Source organism: Brachyhypopomus gauderio, chromosome 4 (assembly GCF_052324685.1).
Source record: "Brachyhypopomus gauderio isolate BG-103 chromosome 4, BGAUD_0.2, whole genome shotgun sequence".
NCBI classification, from domain to species: domain Eukaryota; kingdom Metazoa; phylum Chordata; class Actinopteri; order Gymnotiformes; family Hypopomidae; genus Brachyhypopomus; species Brachyhypopomus gauderio.
Window position 1 is genome coordinate 14,200,117 of NC_135214.1, and position 15,404 is coordinate 14,215,520.

Genomic DNA, 15,404 nt, shown 5'->3' on the forward strand with positions numbered 1-15,404 from the left:
AAGGCTGAAATAAGTGTGTGATGGCAGAGAAGAGGTTCAGCAGCTGGGTGTTTAGGGCACCACAGTCCAGGTTTGGGAATGTGACAGCTGCACAGATCTTGAGGCCTTATGTTCACCAACATAAATACAACACACACACACACACACACACACACACACACACACACACACACACACACGACCAATTAAGTGTATGCCTGTTTGGTTTGTGTGCAGCACAAAGTGGCCTCTTGTGATGGTCTTCTGTTGTCGTACAGCCGTGTCAGACGTTTGCTGTGAGCGACGCAGCACAAAAAAAAATAAAATAAAAATTCTAGAACGAAGGCCCAAAGCATTGTGGGTGCAGAGATTGGGCACGATGCCCTTGACTGCACGGTTCTGCTAGCTCCTCCCACCGCCCCGCCATCACCAATGACAGGAGGGCGTCGGGACGATATCGCAACTGGGAGAAAGGTCTTGAACTTAAGACTGTGAGAAGGAACCGTTCAATTAATGAAACACTCCACCTTCCTGGTTGGCTTTGCCTGTGTTCCCTCATCACTCCTGATCTTACTTACTGTGAAGGTGAGACGGTAAACACGCTCACCTTTGACTGACTGCTGCTTTTAGCCTCAAGGCTAACGCTGAAACAGTGAAATGATGCTACTGCTAGCATGCGCAAGATCAACCAGCCACTATCTGTACAGTCCAGTAAGATTACAGAGGATACAGAGTCCCCTATCCTGCGTGTGTGTGTGTGTGTGTGTGTGTGTGTGTGTGTGTGTGTGTGTGTGTGTGTGTGTGTGTGTAATCTTCCTCCTCCCACACAGGAGGGTGAGAACAGAGTGGTCCATTATGCTACTGATCACACTGCACACATGAAAGTGCAGTACACTGTTTTCTCCCTCATTATCCGAGTCTGGCAGCTAATGTGTGTAGGAGTGTGGGTGTTCTTGTGTGTGTGTGCGCGTGTGTGTGAACCTACGTCTGTTATCTTTTACAATGTGAAAACTTACATTTTCACATTTCTCCACAGCACAGCTGTTTCTTTTAAGTGCTGGGGAAAAAATTAAGACCATTAAGAAAATAAAGAGATTTCAGAGTCGCGGCCTCTGTTCTGGGATTTACTCTTTAATAAATTAGCTGTCTAGCTGCCTCACCTTGTATTCTGACAACATTCCAACATTCATGCTTTGAAGGGTAATGCTTTGATGTTTCCTTCTTCAGAAGGAGCGCCTGTGTGATGGGTGAGGTCCCCGTTTGGGGGACGGTTCCAGTTTGGGGGGGAGGTTCCTGTTTGAGGGGGAGGTCCCTGGTTGGTGTGTGTCTGCCCTTGGCATGCTACTCACCCGTACCAGTAGCGTGGGTCGCTGGGCAGGCAGTGGTTCAGACTCCGCTGGGCAAGCGCTTTCTTCTTATTTAGCACAAACTCCTGCAGACGCATCTTCACCTCTGTGCTTGCCACTGCACCTGCCAATCACACGCCAGCATTCAGAGCGCTTTGAATGAGCTCCGCCCCCTCCCGCCCCCTCGCATGCCCGGGCAGCTTGGCTGCGTTTGCCCAGAGCCGTTTACTCAGCACTGTTGGGCAGACTGGTGGGGTTGGCAGCACTGAACTGCGCTGTATCTCCAGGTTTCAGCACTCACTGAAAATATCTCGTTTCAAGGGCATTTTTGAACTCTTAACCTATTTGAGCTTTTCTGAGTAGACAACTAAAGCACTTTGTGTCTGCTAAATGCCATGAACTCATGTGTAATTTCAAATGAGCGGTGCTACTTTAAAGCCCAGACCAGAGGCATGTCAACCGGGTCCTGTGGTCCTTGAGCTTCTGGCTATTTCTGCGCTCTTGCCTCTTTGACTGGCAGGATGAAATGTCAGTCTTTGATATCGTTACATCGTATGCATACAAATGGGCTTCACTAGAAAGCTCCACAGGACCAGGAAATGTCGAGGAAAAACGATCCAAGCTTCATGATGAAGTCAAAAGCCTGCGTGATGCCTTCCACAGCTGCGTGGCTTTAGCACCCCTGCTGATGATGACGTGAGTGTGTGTGTGTGTGTGTGTGTGTGTGTGTGTACTCACTCTCCTGGCCACGCTCCTTGTTCTTGAGCTGCCGTAGTTTCTCCTCACGCTGTTGCTTCTCCAGCTCCTGCTCCCGCCGGTGACGCTCCAACTTACGCTGGTGGTCCAACAACTCCTGCTGATGCTTCAGAGCCAACAACTCCTGCTGATGCTGTGAGTGGGTGGGAGGGGGAGAGAGAGAGAGAGAGAGAGGGAGGGAGAGAGAGAGAGGGAGGGAGAGAGAGACGGAGAGAGAAGGTCAGGTCAGTGAAACTGTACATTACATGTTTTCATGTGCATGAGCAAAACTTGTTAGTATATTTAAGTCACCAACACACTGACTTTAATGAACTAAATATGAAGTAAACATGAGACAACACAAGAAGATTGAGGAGAACATGTTTGACCACAAGTCTGTTCAGGTCCGATCTCTCTAGCTGAGGGTGCTGCATCGGACAGGCCACTCCCACATGACAGGCCACTCCCACCCGACAGGCCCAGTCAAGAGCGCCATCTGTCTGTCTCTCCTCAACCCTGCACTCCGGGCTCCAGTTCCATTCTAGACAGCGCATGCATTTGGAACACAGCCAAGCTGGCTCCGCCCACTAAACCCTCGCCTGAAAGACCCTCTTCAGGAATCTGATTCCGTTAAGTGAACTAAGTATTGTTAAATGTGAACACTTTCATTATCTGACCAAGAGTCTGTACAGTAACGGTCCTGTTCCAAGAATGAACTAAACAATAGTGACTGCACTGTGGTTCATGGGTGATGGGCCGTCATAATAACGTTTCAGTGCTACACCCATCGAGTACTTCTGAGATAACGGATGCTGCAGTCTGATAATTAAATTCTAATTCACAAATGGATAAAAAACAGATATAATCTAAAACATAGGCAACGAAGAAAAGCTAGTCACAGCAGTCTTTCAGATTACTTGATTAATTAACAGATTACTAAAATAATTGTTTTGTGCAGATATTCACACATAATGAATAAACGTGTTGTTACTAGGGAGCCATCTTAATCCCACAAGCACATGAATCACTGGCGCTCATAGTCATGATCACATTTGTAATGCCAATGTGGTTGTGATCTACGTCTACGCAAGAGATATCTCTATATTCACGGCTACTTCTACACCCACACCCACTGATCCTCCACACCCACTGCTCCTACCCCCCCACACCCACTGCTCCTCCACCCCCACACCCACTGCTCCTCCACCCCCACACCCACTGCTCCTCCACCCCCACACCCACTGCTCCTCCACCCACTACCCCCACACCCACTGCTCCTCCACCCACTACTCCCACACCCACTGCTCCTCCACCCCCACACCCACTGCTCCTCCACCCCCACACCCACTGCTCCTCCACCCCCACACCCACTGCTCCTCCACCCCCACACCCACTGCTCCTCCACCCCCACACCCACTGCTCCTCCACCCCCACACCCACTGCTCCTCCACCCCCACACAGACTGCTCCTCCACCCCCACACCCACTGCTCCTCCACCCCCACACAGACTGCTCCTCCACCCCCACACCCACTGATCCTCCACCCCACACCCACTGCTCCTCCACACCCACTGATCCTCCACCCCACACCCACTGCTCCTCCACCCCACACCCACTGCTCCTCCACCCCACACCCACTGCTCCTCCACCCCACACCCACTGATCCTCCACCCCACACCCACTGCTCCTCCACCCCACACCCACTGCTCCTCCACCCCACACCCACTGATCCTCCACCCCACACCCACTGCTCCTCCACCCCCACACCCACTGCTCCTCCACCCCCACACCCACTGCTCCTCCACTCCCACTACTCCTCCACCCCCACACCCACTGCTCCTCCACCCCCACACCCACTGCTCCTCCACCCCCACACCCACTGCTCCTCCACCCCCACACCCACTGCTCCTCCACTCCCACTGCTCCTCCACCCCCACACCCACTGCTCCTCCACCCCCACACCCACTGCTCCTCCACTCCCACTACTCCTCCACCCCACACCCACTGCTCCTCCACCCCCACACCCACTGCTCCTCCACCCCACACCCACTGCTCCTCCACCCCCACACCCACTGCTCCTCCACCCCCACACCCACTGCTCCTCCACCCCCACACCCACTGCTCCTCCACCCACTACTCCCACTCCCACTGCTCCTCCACCCCCACACCCACTGCTCCTCCACCCCCACTCCCACTGCTCCTCCACCCCCACTCCCACTGCTCCTCCACCCCCACTCCCACTGCTCCTCCACCCCCACACCCACTGCTCCTCCACCCCCACACCCACTGCTCCTTCTCCCTCTCCTGCAGTCATTTGTTACACAGAGTAACATAGATGAGGAAGCACAACCTCTTCACTGGTGCTAATCAACGTAGAGAGAACATCCGTCAACCTCCCCTCCCTCCATCTCTCCCTCCATCTCTCCCTCCATCTCTCCCTCCATCTCTCCCTCCATCTCTCCCTCCATCTCTCTGTCTGCCCATACAATGTCCATCCTGCATGCACACATACATACACACAGACACACACACACACAAACACACACTGTTCTATTTATAGCAGAGCTGAGACTGCTACTCTCTGATTGGTCAGAACTCTCACCGTGGCAACACAGCAAAGCCAGAGGTCTGTTGAGCTCATTGTTTCATGGTGTTTCCCAAGGAGGGTTCCCATAGCGATACAGGCCCCCTCTCTCCACATACAACCCTTCCCACAGTTCATAGTTCAGCTGAACGAACTCTCTCCCTCACACACACACACCTTCACACAGAATAGTGACATTCAACTGAACACTCTCTCCTCTTTGTCTCTCTCCCTCTCCCTCTTCTCTCTCTCTCTCTCTCTCTCTCTCACACACACACACACACACACAGTCCCACAGAAAACTGGCATTCTGCTGAGCACATTCCACTCTGCAATCATGGGCTTTACACTGAGACCTCAGACAGGACAGCACTGACAGCAGCACGGCTTCAGGAAACCACAGCCCTACACACACACACACACACACACACACACACACACTTACTTCCTTACACCTAAAGTTCTCTCCACACCCAGAAGCCCCACACTCTGCTACGGATGGTAATATCAGGGCCGTGAGGAATGAAGGGTTCATGACGGGGAAACGCCTTCATCCGGAGCTCCGCATACCCACCCACCCGCCCAATGGGCAGTGTCGGGGGGGGCGGAGCGTGAAGAGGGGGGCGGGGCTCACCTTGATGTGTTCCTGGAGCTGGACCTCGTGCTGGCGTGACAGCTGCTCGTGCTGCCGCTGGAACTCGGCGATGAGAAGCTGTCGTTGGATCTGCTGCCGGTGCTTCAGCGCCAGGAGCTCGTGCTGCAACTGCTGCTCCTGCGGGCCCGGGTCGGCCGGGGGGGGGCGGGGCGGGGGCCACGTGGTGCGGGTCCACGCGCAGGTCCATCGGGATGGCGGCCGGGGGCACGGACAGAGGCAGCGCCGCGCTCACATCAACTACGGAGGAGACACACGGCACTGGGTGAACCTCCCCCCCCGACAAGCTTTGAAACACCATTCACGCTTCTCCAGGGACGCCCCAACTCTCATCACCACACGGCATATCTGAGCAGCTACCACAAACACAGCCCCTCACATCCATCAAAGGGAAACAGCACCTTCACATTTCCCAGCATGCCCTGCAGCCTCTCCATACCGCAGCTCAAAACGGCAAAGACGAATACATTAATAACTCGATTAAATAGAAATTGCTGAATTGTTAAAATATCATCGCAGTGTAATACAACCGCCACAAAACTATCAAGCCCCATCTTAAACCCATCCCATCTCTGTGCTATGCATTTGATTAGTTTAATTAAATGAAAATACATTTATTTAATTAATTGATTATCTTTCTCCACAGTTTTATCACTATTAGTGTCAATTCTGTTAATGGCTTTGACAACTGTTGTTAATTATAACACATGCCAATAAATCTGAATTTGAAATCTGAAACAGAGGGAAGTTTTAGAGTGTGTGTGAGTGTGTGTGAGAGAGAGAGAGAGAGAGAGAGAGAGAGAGAGAGAGAGAGAGAGAGGGGAGAGGACAGGAATGGGAATGTGTGTTAAGGATGAGGAACTGTTAAGAAAACATCCAACTTCAAAAAAGTATTTAATTAGGAATGCAAAACCTTTCAATGCTTTTGAACACCAACTACAGTTTATGTAAATCTCAGTTAAAGAATCTCCCAAAGTCTTGTGCAAATGAGGCATTCAGACTAGATCAAAGTTTTACGTACTTGCATCAGTCTGACTCAGAGTGGGGGTGAATGGGTCTGACTCAGAGTGGAGTGAATCACTGGCTGTCGGTTTGGTTGACTGTCTCTTTTGTTACGGTATAATTAGGTCAAGGTAAAGCCCACAGAGGCTGTGTGTGCTCAGGGTCCGGCCTGTACAGTTTTATCCATGTACACAAGAGGAAACACTTCTGCTGCAATGTAATCAAATCAGATCTGTGGTGCAGAATTGGCTGCACAAGGAGGGAAAAAGTCCCAGGCCCAGAGAAGAGAGCACACCGCACTCCTCTGAGCACCTCCTCTCAGACGGGCGCCTCCTCTCAGACGGGCGCCTCCTCTCAGACGGGCACCTCCTCTCAGACGGGCACCTCCTCTCAGACGGGCACCTCCTCTCAGACGGGCGCCTCCTCTCAGACGGGCGCCTCCTCTCAGACGAGCGCCTCCTCTCAGACGAGCGCCTCCTCTCAGACCGGCGTGCACTGTCCACCCTGGTCCCCCCGCGCTCTCGCAGGACGAAACGTTGGTGGCGTCTGCTTTGAGCTCGCGCCCGGCACAGGCACCGACTCAAAACAAACAACTATTAGCACTAATTAACATGCCGGTTAGCTCCACACGACATCAGCAAACTAAACAAAACCTCTAATTAAACAACTCTGGTAAACATCGGAACAGTCTTTTAATAAACGTAAAATGATGGAAAAATGTACTATTTATTATTTATTTGGAAAAGGTTGCTTGACTCGCTTTATAGCAGAAGCATCATTAGCCCAGTAATGAGATGCATGAGATATCTGTCCAATCACCTTTCTCAGAGTGAACAGCCTCATGCAGCCAAGTTTAAACACCTTACAGAAAAGCAGCTCCTCTCACAGGCCTGGACACAGCAGAGGTCCACGCCCCTTCCACACCTCCCCAGCGGAGCCACGCCCCTTTCACACCTCCCCAGTGGAGCCACACCCCTTCCACACCTCACCAGCGGAGCCACGCCCCTTTCACACCTCCCCAGTGAAGCCACGCCCTTGCATACCTGCCCAGTGAGGCCACACCCCTCCTCACTCCCCAGCGAAGCCACACCCTTCCACAAGGTTCCACACCCTTCCTAGCCAGCATGGTGTGACCCCCCCAACACACACAATAACCACGCAGAATGAAACACACCCCACCAACATACACACACGCACTAATGGAGACTAATGATTCACGTGTGTTTTGCGTGTGGCCATATCCATCAAGTGGTGCATCATGGGAGTAGCTGTGTCCTGATGACCGACCCTCCCCCACCCAGCGCACCGCTGCATGACCCCACCCGAAGAACACGTACAACCACCCAACACGCACCACTTTGGAAACAAGAATTTGATCAACTCCCTCTCCAAGTGTCTCACAGTGAAGACTCCACACGCCATTGAAGGTCAGGCCAGACAAATGTTCAGATACACAACATCTCTAATTAGGACGGGAGCGTGTTGCTTTCAGCTGGATTCCACATGCTGATCCTCACGGTCATCAGTGGGTCGTGTCTGATCCGGGCCCGCCAGCGTTTCAACACGCACACACATCCATGAGTCCAGGGCTGCCCTAACCCCCCGGGACCCTGCGACTCCCTGACCACGTCACCCCCGCCCAGGCTGTGTGAGAGCAAGGTTGCATGACTGTGACGTTAGCAAAGGCCTCTGAGAGCTATGAGCTATTTTACAGAGACATGTCTGTTCTCCAGCAGAGACAAAGACTCTGTCATCAAACACACACACACACACACACACACACACACACACACACACACACACACACACACACACACACACACACACACACACACACACACACACACACACACACACACACACAGAGGCCAGTGAATAGGACGTGAGCAAGCAGTGAATGTGCAGGCCCCAAGCACTGTTCAGAGAGAGAGAGAGAGAGAGAGAGAGAGAGAGAGAGAGGGGAATGTGTAGAAGTGGGAGGGGCCAGGGCAGGGGAGGGGCCAGCAGAGACAGAGAGGTGAGCAGAGAGTGAAAAGGGTGAGGGTAACCAGAAAGCAGGAGGAACAACAGTGCTTGTGGGAAGAACGTAGCCCTCCCAGAGCCAGCCAGCTAAAAATAGCTTCCAACACGGCGTTCATCAGCCATGCCTGTAAATGACATAAACGAGTCTGATGCCTTCCTGCTTCTGCCAAGGCCGAGCTGGACCCTCTCCAGAGCGCTTGTCAATTCCAGCGCTCCCCGTTTCTCACGCAGCTCAGCCCAACGGAGAACCCGGCGAGAGCCGCTGGAGACGCAGAAGCAGAGGCGCGAGAACAACAAACGAACCCCCACCCCGTAACTTCAGAGGTGCAGAGAGGTCACGTGGTTCACTCCCCAGAAAAGCCCGGAGTCTTGGGATCAGCCGGGCACACGTGCCTCTCACGTGGCCCCCTGACCAATCCGCCCGGTCCCGGATCCATCATGAGCATTAACAGCACAGCTCGGCGCTGGCTGACGGCACCGTGATGAGGTCATAATGACCTCAACAGTATTCCTGTGGCAAAGCAGTGTGTGCGTGTGTGTGTGTGTGTGAACTGCTGGGTGGCCCTCTGGCTAGGACCCATGGACCAGGCATGGCTGAGGTCTCCCCCCCAGTGCACGTCAGCATGGCAGTGCCCGTAAAAAGGCTCCTTTCAGGACGGGCTGGGTTGGCCCAGCAGGAGCATGTGAACACATCCTTCCTTCACGAGCTCCGCCCACTGATCAGAGAACCCAAAAACAGGGCACAGGGTCAGGGTGGAGTCTGCGTAGGGATGAAGACATTTTCCCCCCAAGAGTCTGTACGTGTGTGTGTGTATACACAGGATTCAGGCGTGCACACACACACACACACACACACACACACACACACACACACGGACTGACCCACTTTGAAAGGCCAAGGCACACATTAAGGAGTGAATCTTCCTGATTTGGAGATAAACAGGGCAACGTTCACTTGGTCACTAGATTATTTTGCAAAGTCATTGTTAGCAATGTCTTCAGTCCACACAAGCCTCATGTTTGCCCAGCATGGACAAAACACTTCCGGAGATCCACGTGAGATCCATTGGGTGAGTGCGTGTTCCGGAGATCCACGTGAGATCCATTGGGTGAGTGCGTGTTCCGGAGATTCACGTGAGATCCATTGGGTGAGTGCGTGTTCCGGAGATCCACGTGAGATGGTTACTGGACTAATGCATGTTGGAAAAAAAGTAATGTTTTGCTTTTAAGAGCAACGGTCTACTCTTATACAACCCTCACATCAATCAATACTACACTTATTCACCTACACTTTTCTAAGCTTTCAATAGAAGCGCATATATCTCTATTTAATAGAAGACCGGAAGACAGCTGTAAAAACATTATTAATAATAATAATAAAAGCTCTGCAGAAGTTTCTGGAGTGAAGCTGTGAGTGCTAGTTAAAAGGCTCTCCATCATCCTCTCTCGCTGATCACATGACTGGAGAACTGCACTCTGTACATCTCAGAACGCCACGGCCAGCGATCAATGGGCATTAGGACCGCTCGGACGCCTGAGACGAGCGGGCCCCGCGTGGATCGCCAGGGCCTGCTGTCACCATGGGGAGGCCACGGTAACCACTGCAGGGCACTGGATAGTGCAACAGAGAGCAGTGGGTCAAAGAGGGAGAGAGAGAGGGGGGGGGGGGGGGGGGGGGGGGACAGAGGGAGAGAGAGGAAGAGGGAGAGAGAGATACAGAGAGATAGGAGAGTGAGAGAGTGTGTAAGAACAACCAAGTCTCTCTCTCTTTCTCTCTGTCTGTCACATACTATGTAGTCCAATCAAATCACACAGGAGCACCAATGCTCATTACACACAGCAGGTTTAAACACAGCTTAATGTAAAGACAGCCCCACCAACGCCGAGCCACTCAAACGGGCACACGCTGGCACCGCTGCCGGCCCACTGGCCCACGGGCCCTCGGGGCAGGAGCACTCAGGCCCACAGCACTGCGTTTGAATGCTTCAGCGGCGAGGCCGGAGAACTGGACATCCAGGATGCCCAGGGGGACAGATTCACCTGCTTCACTGTCCAGGGCAGCTTTGTCCAGCTATGAACGCTGTGAATGTGGACGAGCTGTGCCAAAAATGCACTCCCACAAGGTTTCTCAAAAAAAAAAACCAAAACAAAAATCAGAGACAACAAGAAAGGAGCCTGGTGGGCTTCATGGAGGCCAGGAGTGGATGGAATGCTTCAGCGATGTGGAATGTTCTCCGACTGCTTCTGGAATTATTTGCACGTGCGACTTCCGACATCTTCAGAGATGTTTCAACAGTGCTTTCTCTGGTGAGGTATTAAGACACTGACTGCTAAGAGGTTACTGTCAAAGAATCAGGATAAAAGAGATCTAAATATGCAACAAAGACCAAGCTCTTTTTTCTTAATTGATGCCAACACATGGGCTGTTCACTCTAGTTTTGCTTTCTACACAAACCAAAGAAGTTATATAAAGTATCCGTGCTTAAAAAAAAAACCCTAGGCCCCAGAACAGATGCTGCCACCACTATATCAGGGTATTACAACATTCAAATCTTGCGATATCGCGTTTCATACTGAGATAATTCACATCGATCGGTTTTGACCACCAGTCGATGGTCGTAGTGCATGATCCAAGCTGGCTGGTGGAGCTACTTATAGACCAGGATTCTTGAACAGCCCAGCGCAGCAGGACGGGAGATTCTGTATCACCACAGCTCAGGGCGTAGGTAACATCAGCTCCCGCAGGGTCTGGAGAACTGACACTACAGACACCAGGCGAGCTAAAGGAAGAGGCTGGAGGGGTAACCTGGGAAACGGCCTGTGATTGGTCAGAAGCCGGGGCGTGTTCGGAGGTCCGAGAAATATGGCAGTAACATAATATCGTAAACATTTCCACAATACTTATCACAATATTTAGCTTTTCTAAGGTTTGCTAGGAAGCAACGATGTGTAAGAGAACATTTTACGTGACCTCAGGGTTTTCTACTGCAACATTAACAAAACTGAACAATTTAAGAAGAAACACAAAGAAAAAAAACAACTGTAATAAAAAAATGAATCAATAAAGGAAACAGATAAGGTAAGAGAATAATGAGCTGACATCCATGTGCTAGTGTGTGGCTTAACAGTGCAGTGTAATTAACGCTTGTTTACAGCCTCTCCATAATACCGAAATAACAACATCGTGTCATGATATCACAGCCCCTTGCATGCAGACACCAGTAACTTTTTTTGAGGGAGTTTAGCCATCGCTAAATGAACAGAGACCACTTATCAAATCAGAGAATAAGGAATAATAAAGGAGACACACATCTGACAATTTATGTCCCTCAGCTTAAGGCCTTTCTCCTCCTCCGGGTTTAAATGAAAGAGAATTTAGATTCACCACTAAACATAGCTGTTCTAGCATTAATAGACTAGATACCGCCCAGCTACCAACACACTCATATGCGCACACACACACACACACACACACTTCAACTCACTGTTCACTCCTGTGTTTCACTGGGCAGACAGTAAAAAGGGGGCAGGCTGTCCGTGGCGGGCTGTGGACAGCGCCCCCTTCAGGGCCATACTCGTGTGGCAGCCAGACCAGGCAGGGGAGCGGGCACTGCTTGAACAATGTGCACTGAGATGTGAATGGCATTGAGATAGGACACTGCAGGCTGCTGGCGAGCGTGTGGTAGTGGAGAGGGGACAGAAAGGGAGTGTGAGTGTGTGTGTGTGTGTGTGTGTGTGTGTGTGTGTGTGTGTGTGTGTGTGTGTGTGTGTGTGTGTGTGTGTTCATAAGTCTGTCCTGCCAAAGTGCTGAGTCCAGTTCCACCTTCCACTCACACAGCAACATGTTTGTGTGTTTTAAAGGTGTGCACACTGATATTTACACTAACACACTGATCCAGGAAGGAGTGTAAAACACAGAGCTGTTCAGAGTGATGGTTAGCAATAGTGCCATCAGATCCAGGAGCTGGCCTCCCTGCTCTGGCCCGCATGGCCAGCCCAAACGCTACCCAACACAGCACAGCATGCTGGTCCTGGAGAGGCCACAGCCCAGCTCGTGCTCTCTGCAAGGTCCTGCTGCTCCACTAAAGCAAGCTGGAGTCCAGCAGCACCGTCTCACCATCGCTGCTCATACTGTAGTGTCTCACTAGAGTCCAGCACAGTCTCACCATCACTGCCCATACTGTAGTGTCTCACTAGAGTCCAGCACCATCTCACCATTACTGCCAATACTGTAGTGTCTCACTAGTCCGGCCCCGTCTCACCATTACTGCCAATACTGTAGTGTCTCACTAGTCCGGCCCCGTCTCACCATCACTGCTCATACTGTAGTGTCTCACTAGAGTCCAACACCGTCTGACCATCACTGCTCATACTGTAGTGCCTCACTAGAGTCCAGCACCATCTCACCATCACTGCCCACACTGTAGTGTCTCACTAGTCCAGCAAAATCTCACCATCACTGCCCATACTGTAGTGTCTCACTAGAGGCCAGCACAGTCTCACCATCACTGCCCATACTGTAGTGTCTCACTAGAGTCCAGCACAGTCTCACCATCACTGCTCATACTGTAGTGTCTCACTAGTCCAGCACAGTCTCACAATCACTGCCCATACTGTAGTGCCTCACTAGAGTCCAGCACCGTCTCACCATCGCTGCCCATACTGTAGTGTCTCACTAGAGTCCAGCACCATCTCACCATCGCTGCCCATACTGTAGTGTCTCACTAGAGTCCAGCACCATCTCATCATCACTGCTCATACTGTAGTGTCTCACTAGAGTCCAGCACCATCTCATCATCACTGCTCATACTGTAGTGTCTCACTAGAGTCCAGCACCATCTCATCATCACTGCCCATACTGTAGTGTCTCACTAGAGTCCAGCACCATCTCATCATCACTGCTCATACTGTAGTGTCTCACTAGAGTCCAGCACCATCTCATCATCACTGCCCATACTGTAGTGCCTCACTAGAGTCCAGCACCATCTCATCATCACTGCTCATACTGTAGTGTCTCACTAGAGTCCAGCACCATCTCATCATCACTGCCCATACTGTAGTGTCTCACTAGAGTCCAGCACCATCTCACCATCACTGCCCATACTGTAGTGTCTCACTAGAGTCCAGCAGCACCTCCTTCTGATCTCTGTCTCCCTCTCGGAACACCGTGTACTGGATGGAGAACCAGAAACAAAACAGCCAAGGAGAAAAGCTCAGCTCGATCACTCTGAGTGCAGCACACTGGCTGCCTACTTTTCTCTCTCTCTCTCTCTCTCACACACACACACACACCCCAATGCAATGCCTCTCTACTTTCTCTCTCTCTCTCACACACACACAAACATCCCAATGCAGTGTGCTGGATGCGTACTTCTCGCTGTCACACACACACACACACACACACACACACACACACACACACACACACACACACACACACACACACAAACCCAATGCAGCACAGCACAACACAGTAAAGAGTGATCCGCTCTCATGGCCGGCTCCTGCAGTGTACACACACCGGTCAAGGATGTTCACAGCCACACACCACGCTGGCTAAAACACATCAGCACCGTTCAATAAAAGCAGAGTCTGCACAGCCTGTACGCCCACACAAGCGCGCCACACACAAACACAAACACACACACACACACACAGAAGAGAGAGAGCTCTTACCCATAGGCTCTGTGGTGTGGAGCACGGTGGCATGTGTGTGTGAGTGGAACGGTGTGGCCTCTCTGTGCTGGGACCCACACCCACGCTCTTACTCACAGTCAGTCCTCACGAAGCGCCAGTCTGCACTCGCGCACGGGTGTACAAGAACACACACACACACACACACACACACACGCGCGCGCACTCTCTCCCGCGCACGCTTTCTCTCAAACTCACTCCCTTCTCTCCTCCGCCTCTCAATGACTCTGCTCGCCTCCCCTTCAGGCTGTGCCTCTAGTTGCTTTTGTCCCCTCCCCTTTCTCTTTCTCCCTCCCTCCCTTCCTTCCACTCTCTCTCTCTCTCTCTCTCTCTCTCTTTTTCTATCTCTCTCGCGCCCTCCCTCGTTCTGGTGACATCAGAAAGCCGTTGCAGGCATGCTGAGTGTTTATGCACACCGCTGCTCTGTTTCCTGGAACACATGGGAGATTCACAGAAGGTCCAGTCTCTCTCCCTCTCTCTCCCTCTCCCTCTCTCCACCTCTCCCTCTCTCCCCCTCCCTCTCTCCCTCTCTCTCCATCTCTCCCCCACCTCTACCACCGCGCTGACTAGCTGTACACTCAGAGTAGAAAGCGCTTTCTGAAAGATCCCGAGCTGATCCGGTCAGCGGGGCTGTAATGGGTGTGCAGCTGTTGTAGTCCAACAGGCTCCCGGCTGGCGATCAGCGCCGGGTCCGCACACGCCACACACAATGCACCACACAAACCTCCCAGTCCCTGCACATGCAGGTTCTGCCTCTCGGACTGGGCTTACAGCCAGAGCTCACACAGTCCAGGACACTCCGCTTCCAGCACTGGCATAAACGTGTGGCGCCGTGTGCATAAAAGTGGGTTTTTTTGTTGTTTTTTAAAGCTTATGTACATACGAGCAGTTCTTGGTACAGTTGACTGTAATAAATCATGCCATGTACACACAGGTGAGCTGCAGTCAGCAGTGGTGTCTGCACAGCTGTGACTCTGCGCCTCATCCGGTGACTCGTGTGTCAGAGACACTGAGGCGATGACACGTCCTCTGAGGACACCGTCCCACTGACACGCTCCACACACGCCATCGCTCAGTTAAGAGGAGCTTAATCCCAAAAATATATACTTTTAGCAAGATGCTCCAGATGTGGGTTTAGAAGGCTACAATAAAGAGCCTGATCCTGCACCCCCCCCCCCCCCCCACACACACACACACACACACACACACACAGCAACATGCAGTCACAGAGCACTGGCTGCAATAAAGTACAAACAGGACAATAATGACGGGACATATGGTGTAAGGATTCTTACTCCTGAGCCAGACTCATCAGCAGCTCATTAAACATCACAAAACAGTGATTCAAACTGTTCCTCTGAGTAATGGGCATGATGGACTGAGTTAAGGTT

The 15,404-nt window shown here is 51.9% G+C and overlaps 1 protein-coding gene across 1 annotated transcript in view; it reads right to left on the reverse strand.

The window, feature by feature from the left end:
- Window positions 1-1,327: 1,327 nt before the first annotated feature.
- Window positions 1,328-15,404, reverse strand: part of hdac4 (histone deacetylase 4) — a 69,685-nt gene continuing 55,608 nt past the window's right edge. Inside the window, exons 4-6 of the mRNA XM_077002469.1 lie at window positions 5,278-5,535; window positions 2,064-2,214; window positions 1,328-1,449 (exon numbers count right to left, since the gene is read on the reverse strand). Of these exons, the coding sequence (XP_076858584.1) occupies window positions 2,156-2,214; window positions 5,278-5,535 (317 nt within the window). The 3' untranslated portion in view covers window positions 1,328-1,449; window positions 2,064-2,155. The remainder of the gene's footprint in view (window positions 1,450-2,063; window positions 2,215-5,277; window positions 5,536-15,404) is intronic.